The 10,864-nt window shown below is 32.9% G+C and overlaps 1 protein-coding gene across 1 annotated transcript; it reads left to right on the top strand.

Moving 5' to 3' along the window:
• Positions 1-8,239: 8,239 nt before the first annotated feature.
• LOC130950694 (trihelix transcription factor ASIL2) lies at positions 8,240-10,303 on the top strand. Its single transcript, XM_057879253.1, has one exon. The coding sequence runs from the start codon at positions 8,710-8,712 to the stop codon at positions 9,868-9,870; it is 1,161 nt and encodes a 386-aa protein (XP_057735236.1). The 5' UTR covers positions 8,240-8,709; the 3' UTR covers positions 9,871-10,303.
• The last annotated feature ends 561 nt before the right edge of the window (positions 10,304-10,864 follow it).

Here is a 10,864-nt window from a genome sequence, read left to right as displayed (position 1 = left end):
TTAAATTATGCAAAACTTATCAGAATAAAAATACATCTAAATATCTTCGTTTTAAACCCAAATATATTTATATTACATCTTAATTTGCTGCAAATACAGAAAAATATTTTCTCTAATGCTGCATTTTTTTTCTGAATTGAACCACACCTCATCTACTTGATTAGATTAAAAAACAATAATAAATTTTGTTTTTGTTCAATTAACAATCTGAACTTGAATTATTCATTATATTCAACAACGAGATAACTGATGATAGAGGAGAAAGAGAAAAAGAAAGAAAGAGAAGAAAATCCAATGAAAAAAGGAGGAGAAAGAAGTGGTGTTGACGACGATGATAATGAAAAAGAAAAATAATGAAAAAGAAGAAGAACGTGCAGTGATTGAAAAATCTGTCAAGAAAGAAAATGAAACATATGTGCCATAAGAGGGACGTTTTAGGAATAAATGAATTTTAGAACTTATAAGACTTGTATAGCAAAAAGACTTATATGTGAAGATTAATTCATGGGTCCATCTAGTGTACAGATGGATATATACAGATTTTTGTCTTTTATTGATTTAAAAGCGTGTCACTAAAAGTGTTGCTTAAAGAGAAAGTGTTACCCTTAATCGTTAACTTGGCTCTGATACCAATTTTAAAAGTCGATTTTCTATTAACTCTTCATATTTTGCTTCGAATAAGTTTATAATTTGTATAGATTCGGTTGGTGATGCTTCATAATTTGCAATTTCATAATAAAAAATATTGACCATTTCTACTAATTCTGATTTCATTTCTATAGTTTTTCAATCTTGTTTTAGTTTATAATATTCTTTTTTGCATGGATTATTGTGTATAAAATCTTTTATCTGTTTGTCTTTTTCTTTAATATAATTTTTTAAATCCTCAAAAACTTCTTTTATTTCTACACTTTCCGTTGTTTCTAAATATCTTTTTAATTTTTCAACTTCATTCTCCATTTTTTCTTTCAACAGCTTTAATTCTTTTAAGTCATAATATGGTTTTCCAGGCATTTATAAATTTTTTAAGTTTAGCTCCAACTTGTTTATATTTGTTCTTATTTCTATCCTTTTTATTATGAGGTCATTTATTTCGAACTGAAGATTATTTAATTCTCTTTTATACTCCTTTATTTTACTTTTTAATTTTTTTCGCCCTTTTTTTTATTTTGTTTTCTGGTCTTTCAATCTTTGTATACTTCATTATTTATCTTAGAATTTCTGCAAATTCTATCATCGATTCATCACTATTTTCTAGAGATTCTATTAATTTTTCTAACTCTTCAACTTCTCCTTTCAGCTTGTCATAGATTATTTTTAGGGCTTCAAATGCTCTTTGATTTATTTCAGTAAACTGTAAATAATTCAACCGATTTTCTCTTTCAAAGAGCTCTTGTTTCTTGTCTTGATAGGTTACATATATTTTCTCTTTATTTATTGTCATAACTTAGTGTTTAGGGTTTTATTTAATTTTTCGACCTTTTTTGTTAATTCTTTTATTTCAGAATTTTCTTCTTTAATCTTTAACTTAGATAAACTTAAAGGACTATTAATTTTGGATTCTCTTATTTGAAAATTCGATGAAACTGATTTTCCTGATGGTTCTTTTAGTAATAGAACTGGTTTTCAATAGCTTTATATTTTGGTATTTCTGTCTTTACAATTTTCTGAAATAATTCATCGACATAAATTCTTTCTCTGTTTTTAAATATTATACTATGATGGCTATTTGTTAATGCATAATTTATTGCATATGTAATTGAAAATGGTTCATCGTCTTCTTCCATTAGATTCTTTCTGTGAAATTTATAAGCCAAACTTATAGATCTTCCAAGATTTTCAGTTGATAAAGGTATAGCATATCCAAGATGGGCATTGAATTTAACATTTACGTTTGCCAAGTTTTCATGAACAATTCCAATTATTTGATCTATTGGGTCATCAGTAATTCTTTTGTCGCAGATTGCTAAGCTTATTGGTGAATTAATTCCTTTCATATATGTAGATTTGATTAAGACTTGTATAGTACTAATATGAATCCATCCAATTTTAGATCTTTTTTGTTGATCCTTAATTTTCTCAATCTGTTTACTCAATTCTTCATCATTTATCAAAGCTATTTCAAGTTCTCCATTGGCGGATTTTATCTTTATAGGGGCTTCAAGTTGAATTTTTCCATAGTATATTATATTTTTTCTATTAAAAACTTCTTTTAAAAGATTTTGTTTATTAAAATTTTCATTTGATTTGAGATTTAATTCTGTTTTTAGAACAGCCTGTTTTTCATTATCTAATAAAGCAGATAATCTATAATAATCAGATTCTTCCGTTAATTCTAAACTTTCTAAATAATTCATAACTATGAGATTAGGATAAAGGCGTACCTTTCTGGAAAAAACTTCCTTTATTTAGAATATTTACATAAGATGTTTTTATCTCCAGAGGGGAGATTGTAGATACTAACTCCAGAGGGGAGTTTAGAATTGGTTTTTCCTAAGGGAGTTCTTCTTCAGACTATAGAATCGCCTCGGCAGCTTCCTTCTTGCTCTCCTAGCATATGAGTACTCTTAGCCTCCTGCTTTCTATTGTCTGATGCTTCTGTAATTGCCTAAGCAACCTATTTATAATAGTTGAGTTTGATGGACAATTCCCATCCTTACCCTTCTTATGACGTCATTGCTTACGTCATTGTTTGCTATCTTGCACCAGCTACATTGTTGGTGTTCTATGACCTATGTGCTTACGTCACTATGCAATAATGTTGAGAGATGCTTCAGATGTGCTGTCCTCCTCTTTCATCATGTGACCTTCAGATGCGTTGTCTTCTTCCTTTATCATGTGGGTTGATTCCGTTTCATTATTGCTTTCCTCAGATAACTCTGAGACACATAGCTGGCACTTGTGGTCTTCTCTGTCTTTTATCAAATAGCAGAGATTCCTCTTTATCCCTTCGGGGAGCTTTTCTAAGAGTCCAGATAAGTTGTAGAATGCTGATTCAAATTCCACTAAGAGTCTCATCTCTCTTTCTTCAATTTCATTCCTTTTACTGGACACAAGCAGAGTATTTCTACTTTTATAATTAATCCTTGTGTGAGATTCCTTTGTTATTTTTTGAGTTCTTTCAAAAACTCTTGCTAATGTACTGGCTAGCCTTCCTTCATGACTGTAAATTGTTAAATCTTGTATCTGATCAATTGGTTGAAAATTTCCTAAGAAGACGGACATGAATATTACTTGGTGTGCTGGAACCAAGCATTCTTCTTCTTCATTAAAAAAAGGTTGACTGTTTGTAAATTTTAGGGATATATCCCTTGGATTTACGTTGTCAATCATATTTTTAAATCTCTTTACTGCATCAACGAATCCTGCAGGAAACTCACTAATAATTTTCAAATCATTAAAAATTAAAATTGTATCAATTAATCCATACTGGAAAAACTGATAGGTGTCAGATGGAGAAGCATCTGGAAATATAACCAGCTTTGTTAGCTGTTCTTTGGCAATAGGATAATATCCCAAGATTGCCCTTTTTTCTTCAGTCCAATTCAGGACTATGTTAAGGGTTTCTCTGAGATTTGATCTACAGACCCTTTTCTTTTCCTTGATTTCAGCCCTTGTAGGAATGTTTCTTATTATCCCTGTTCTCTGAGTTTGAATTGGAGCTTTATCTGCTCTTTTTAGGGTTTGCTCTGGATGAAGAGCTTCATATTCCCTGAAGGATTCTTTTGCTTCTTCCAGTGTTAAAAACCCTCCTTTATGAATTATCCTTGATTGATGTGTAAATGGTGCTGCTTTTTCCCATGCATCATATACTCCTTTCATGGGGCCATTATAAATTACATAATATTTTTATCTTGGGTGGATTTTTTGATAATTTCAGCAATTGTTTTATTTTCTGGAATTTTTTCTTCACCTGATTTGTCCACCACGCTTAGCTGGCTGAACTCTGATGGTTTCGGTTGTTGTGTTGATTTCATTGCTTCGATGGCCTTCTTGAGGGATTGGATCTGTGTCCTTATTTGCTGACAATGCTTGCATTTTTCGAGTTCTTGTTCGTATTTTTGAATTTCTTGATCTAATGCGTTGTAGACGAACTCCATTCTCTTGTTAATGTATCTGCAATAACATTTTTGTCACCCTTAATATATTCAATTTTTATTGGATATTGTAACAAAAATAATTGCCATCTTACCAATCGTCCATGATTATAATCAACTTTTAAGTTATATCGTATAAAACCTGTTAGGTAACTTGAATCTGTCCTTAATGTAAATTCTCTGGGTAGTAAATCAATTTTCCATTTCTTAAGAGATTTAATTGCTGCTAGAGTTTCCTTTTTATGAGTGGTATATCTCTGTTCTGTTGGAGTAAAAGTCCCTGAAATATACCTGCAAAGTAATTCCTTTGGGGGATATTTAGAATCTGGTGATTCTTTTTCTTGTTCCAAACTTTTTATAGTTTTCTTAGCTTTTAGACATCCTGACCAGGTTATGTTCTGAAGCATCTGTTTCTACTATTAAGTAGTCATTTTCTTCTGGAATATAAAGTTCTGGAAGTTTTTCACATAATTCTTTAATTCTTTGAATTTGTATACTATCTTTTTCATCCCATTTCCATTCTTTCTTAGTACTTATTTTTGGAAATAAGCTTTTAGTGTATTCTGTTATATTCTTTAAAAATCCTTGATCCGAAATATAATTTATACACCCTAAAAATCTTTGTAATTGTTTTCTATCTTCTATTCTGTTAGGAAATAAATTTACCTTTTCTAGAACATTTGGTTGAAGTTTTAGCTTTCCTTGAGTGGATAGAATTAATCCAAGAAACTCTATTTCTTGTTTTTCTATTCTTGCTTTCTTTTTGCTAAGAACTAATCCTTTCTGTTTACATCTTTCTAAAACTATTAATAATTTTTGAAGATGATCTTCTTTATTCTGTTTTGTAAAAATTAGTATATCATAAATAATACTAAAACAAATTCATTTAACTCTTTTAAATTTTCTTCCATAAATCTTTGATAAATACCTGGGGCTTGCTTTAATCCGAATGGTAATACATTCCATTCATAAAGCAACACACTTGTTGATTCTTTTGTTGGGCAAGTAAAAGCGGTTAATTTCTTTGTTTCTTTGTCTAAACGAAGTTGCCAATATCCTGATTTTGCATCAAGAGATGAAAACCAAGTTGCTCCTTTGATTTTTTCTAAAATAGAATCTTTTCTTGGAAGTTTATGAGCATCACCAATAGTTGCTTCATTCATTTTCTTATAGTTTATTACCATTCTTCGTTTTTCCTTTTTAATTTCATTATTGTTTTCAACGTAAAAAGCTGGAGCCGCATGAGGACTTTTACTTAATCTTATAATTCCTTTTTCCAAAAGATCTTTACATTCTAATGAGAACTCTTCTCTATCTCTTGCGGAATAAGAAATTTTATTTGGAACATTTATCTCTTTTGTGGGATCTTTTAATTTAATGCTTACTAATTCGTTATTTGTATTTTTAATATCTAAAGGATTTTCAACACAAATTTCATCTAAGAGTTCTTCTATCTTTATTTCAAGATTATTTTTTGGAATATTTATATGAAAGTATAGATTTAAATAGCATATTTCTAATATAGAAAATATTTTAAATTTTAAGATCTTATCTATAGTAGTAGTTGGTATTTTTATACGTTTTGATTTTTGATTTATTGAAGAATCGTGTGGAGCTTTTAAAACTATATAGGTTAATTCTTGAATGAATGGATGATATAGCTTTAAAAAGTTATTTCCTATGATAAAATCCATTCCAGAATCTAACATATATATAGATGGAACAATGAATCTATAATTTTGAATAAAAATTTCAACCATCTCTGCTTTTTGGTCAATTTTATGTATTGATTTGTCAGCTATTCTAACTCTTAATGGTTTCTTTAATTTTTTCCAATCAAGTTTTATATTTGAACTAGCAAAGCATTGTGTTGCCCCAGAATCTATGAAAGCATTTATAAACTTTTCTGTTATTTTTATAGTAATAAATGTAGCATTATTACTCAGTCTCTGAGTCTGTTTCCGAGACATATTCAAAAATATAGTCTAAGTTATCATCAGATTCTTCTAATGGTTCCATTAAACAAGACTTAGCAATTTCTATTTGTTTAGTAAGATCCTTTTTATCCTTCTTTTTCGGGCATTCATTTGCATAGTGTCCTTCTTCTTGGCAATACCAACATTTACAATTTTCTTTTTTATTCGGACAATAGTTATTTCTTTGTCTTTTGTTTTTATTGTTATTTTCTTTTCTAAAATATCTCTTTTTTCTCCAGTTTGGATAGTATTTTCTTTTTCTAAATTGTATTTTCTTTTTCTTTGAAAATTTTTATTAAGACCATATTTTTGAGGTATCTCCTCATTATCCTGACAGCAAATTCTTATTATATTTGCAAATCTTTTTTGAGTTGCTTCTTGCATACAACGTTCTTTTATTTCCTCTCTTATTGCAGAGGTTGCTCCACCAAAATTATTTTCAATTGTTCCTCTATTTATTTCTCTTATAAATCTTCCCATTATAAATTCATTAGCAGGATATGGAAGTTTTGTTATGTACATACTAAGATAATGATTTTTATCTTCTTCTTTTAATTTGTAATAATGTATTCTATATTCACATATATAAGACTCCACATTACATAAATCATATATCTTAATATTAGCTAAATGGTTTTTTGCTTCTTGATATTCTTTATTATAGACTTCTTGTCTATGATCTATAATATTTTTTTCAAAAAATTCTTTATATAGAATCATCATTATATATAATATCTTATCATAAGCTATTATTTTTGTTTCTAATTCTTCTATTATTTGGTTTTCTATTGATGTCATATAATCTCTTATAGTTCCTTTAGTATGAAACCCTATGTAATTCCAAATGTCCCTTCCAGACAATTCACTAAGTTTTGGATTAGTAAAGGCTTCTAATAAGAAGGAATTCAACCAGTTTTCGAAAATTTCTTTTTCGTTCTTTTTGCAGTCTAAATCGAGTATTCTTTCTCCTTCCATTTCCTGGATTTTAGGAACGTATTTTGACGGTATTTTTGTATATTTTGAATCTTTATTTATAAACCCTTTTTTTAAAAGCATAATTATCAAAACCTGTTTCCATTTAAATTGAGATTGATTATCCTTAGATGTTCCAGCTTCATTTTTAACTTGTATTGGAATTGCTGGTTCTTCGTCACTTGAATAATCTAAGATATGTTCTTCATTTTCTATATTTTCAGAATTTACTAATTCTTCTTCTATTTGAAATTCCTGTTCCATAATATTATTTTCTTGAGCCATTTTTAATTGTTTAAAAAGCATTGTAACTTCTTCTAATTTTTCTTCAATATTCATAATTTTAGTGGTAGTTTTACTTTTAAATCTGTTATGTTGATTATATTTTGAAATTTCTCTTCCTTGGGATTCTCTTTTTCCTTATTTCTTTGAAATTTTATGGATATTAATATTTCTTCAAGCATATCTACTATAGAATTTAATTGTGGGTTAAAAGTATAATATAGATGTGGGAAATCATTTCCATGGTAACATTTTTTAGAAATTCCGTGTGAAAAATAATTTTTTTCAGGTTTTTGAAGTCCTTCAATAAAACTTATAGTAAAATAAAGATTTTGAGAAAAGTCATTTTGTATTGATTTTAAGAATTCGGTGTCGTTACAGTTAACATTAGTTAAAATCATTAATTTTTGATCTATTAATTTTGATAACTTAATTATTTCTTCTCTCAAATCTTCTAATTTACTTTTTTTCATTAGGTGACGCTTTTCTTTGTGAAGAGTTACGATTTTAAGTGAAAAGTGTAGCTTTAGAATGTATAGTTTAAATTTTGCCATGTAATCATATCTTTAAATCTGTACAGATTTAGATCTGTACCATATAATTTCCTTTAATTCATAAAATGTTTCTCTTTTAAAATTAGCAAAAGAAGTATACATGTAAAGTTATACTAAAAACAGTACAAATATAATTTGTCTTGCGTTTAATTAACAGTTATTCTCTTTTGACACCAGATTTGAATGTAATTGCTGGAATTTCATCAAAGTACTCTTTTTCTTAGGTAACTTGAAATACTAAAACGACAAGAAAGTTAAGTAGGTTGAGGGTAAATTGGGGATATCACCGGTGACCGCGGAGGCAGGTTGGAATGATAACTCAGAACTTGAGATACAAGAGTAACAAGGTCCTGGTGTTTATCATCAAACTCGTGAACTAACCCACACCAATAGTAACGGAAAAGGTCCACCAACTGAGCCGGCACACAGAAACACCAACTAGCCGGTGACGGAATTTCCTCTTTTCTCCAATCACATCCTTCCACGTCAATTCCATCTTCCTCTTCTGTCCCTCCACGTGTCCTGGACTGCCAAACCCTCATCCACGGTCACCGTCAAAATCCACCCCTTCCGTGAAACCACCCAAAAAACTTCAAAATATAATTTTCCCCAATTTCTTTTAAAAAAAATCTATTGAAAAAGGGTAAAAAAAAACGAACAAAGCACGAAAAGGCATCGATAAATTCTCTCCGGCCAAAATCAAGAAAAATAAAAAAAGAAAAATGAAAACCCTAGCTTCATCTTCTTTCTCTCTCTAACCTCCTCTCTCTTTCCATCTCTACCAATCGTTACTGTGAAACCCCACGGTAGATCGGCGCCGACGAGTCAATGGACGACGACGACGAGATCCAGTCACACCCGTCTCCGGCGAGCGGATCCCCGGCGTCGTCGCCGAGGGAGAACGGCCGGATAACGGTGACGGTGGCGGCGCCGGCACCGCAGCAGCAACCGCCTCCGGCTCCTAATAGCGTGGCATTAGCGCTTCCGATTCAGCAGCAACCAGCGCCTCCCCCGAGGGGAAACGGCGGCGGTAGCGGGGGAGGAGGAGGAGGAGGGAGGGAAGATTGCTGGAGCGAGGGCGCTACGGCGGTGCTGATTGACGCGTGGGGAGAGAGGTACCTTGAACTGAGCAGGGGGAACCTGAAACAGAAACACTGGAAGGAGGTAGCGGATATCGTGAGCGGAAGAGAGGACTACGGCAAGACACCAAAGACCGACATACAGTGCAAGAACCGGATCGACACCGTCAAGAAGAAGTACAAGCTCGAGAAGGCAAAGATCGCCGCTGCCGGCGTACCTAGCAAGTGGCCTTTCTATGATCGCCTTGACCAGCTGATCGGTCCCACTGCCAAGATCCCCGGTGCCGGTAACACCCCCTCCCCGGCCACACAGAAGGTTCCGCTTGGAATTCCGGTAGGGATCCGCAGCAGCGGTAATAACAATAATCAGTTCCAAATTCTAAAGAATCAAAATCAGAACCAAAACAAGCAGGTGAAGAACCAGAAGCTCTCGTTCCGGAGGCGTCATCCTACTCATCCAGAGTCTGATTCCTCGGATAGAGACCCGCCGTCTCCGGTGTCCAGTGACAGTTTCCCGCCGGAGAATTATGAGCGGAAGAGGCCGAGGATGCAGCAGCAGAGAGAGATGGAGATGAACCCAAACGGGCCTAAAGGAAGGGAACCGGGACTAGTGACGAAGGCGAAGGGGAAGAGCTGGGGGTGTGCAGTGAGGGAATTGACTCAGGCAATTCTCAAGTTTGGGGAGGCTTACGAGCAAGCGGAGAGTTCGAAGCTTCAGCAGGTGGTGGAGATGGAGAAGCAGAGGATGAAATTCGCCAAGGATCTTGAGCTGCAGCGGATGCAGTTCTTCATGAAGACACAGTTGGAGATCTCGCAACTTAAGCTTGGTAAAAAAGGTACCAACAATGCAGGGAATCACCATAGCAGCAACACCAACAACCACCATAACAATAATAGTGACAGTGAGTGAGACATGACTAGGTTAATTAGGTTCTCATTGCTAGCCCCTTTTCTGTGAGTGACTGTTGTGAACAAGAATGTTTTTTTTTTTTTTTTCTTAGTCTCTTTTTAAGTGTAATATGTTTAGTTATTATCCCTTAGTTGTTCAGTCTAGTTAACTTAGTGGGGTTGCTGCTGAAGAACGGCATGGGAAGCAGGTGGAGGTGGTGATGAGGGGGAGGGAGGGGGAGAGGGAGGGGGAGGATGCCCAAAATAACCTACTGTCGGTGCAGTAAAATGTATTACTTGTCGTGTGTATTATTATTACCATTCTAAATTATCAATATCAGGGATCATATCATCCTCTATGATGGCTACTGTGAATGATAGATTGTATTGTACATACAAGATATACTACCTGATATGGGAGATCAGTTCTTTTTGAGGTGTTTGGGTTGATTTTTTATTATCTCCCTAACATATATTGTTTTCTCTTAGCTAGTATATAGTCTTTCCCTGCACAGTTTCGTGGTATTTCTTTTTTTTTTTTGTATTCTAATCTTTAAATGACATCAGGAAATAGGAATGTGATGCTGTTACAAGAATGGTTGATTGATCGTCATCTGAAAACTTCAATTAGAACACGAGCATCTCTTGGCTTCAAACTAACTAAAAGAAAAAGTATGATTGACTTTTGAAACCAATTGATAAGCAAGCAGAGAAATTATTATCATTATATGTCAAATAGAGTTGGGTGTTCCTGATCAAGTCTGCTCGAGACTAATCTTGTTAATTACTAACTTGATTTATCTTCACCTGATGCTGTGCCATGACGTGTACCAAAGTCCCTAATCTAAAAAACTGATTACTTTTCCACTTTGAGGTGACTGTCTGAGAATTTTTACAATAAATACCCACAACCGATTTCTATTGCAAATAAGAACAAAAAATATGCGTGTAGCGGTGGAGGGGAATGGCTTTTCAATGCTTGGACTTTCTGGATGCCGCTAGGTGTCAATTATATG

This window comes from Arachis stenosperma, chromosome 9 (assembly GCF_014773155.1).
Source record: "Arachis stenosperma cultivar V10309 chromosome 9, arast.V10309.gnm1.PFL2, whole genome shotgun sequence".
NCBI lineage: Eukaryota > Viridiplantae > Streptophyta > Magnoliopsida > Fabales > Fabaceae > Arachis > Arachis stenosperma.
This window is presented reverse-complemented; position numbering and strand designations above follow the sequence as displayed.

What these genes read in the sequence shown, in the direction of transcription:
- LOC130950694 (XM_057879253.1), top strand. Translation starts at nt 8,710, where the DNA reads ATGGACGACGACGACGAGATCCAGTCACACCCGTCTCCGGCGAGCGGA.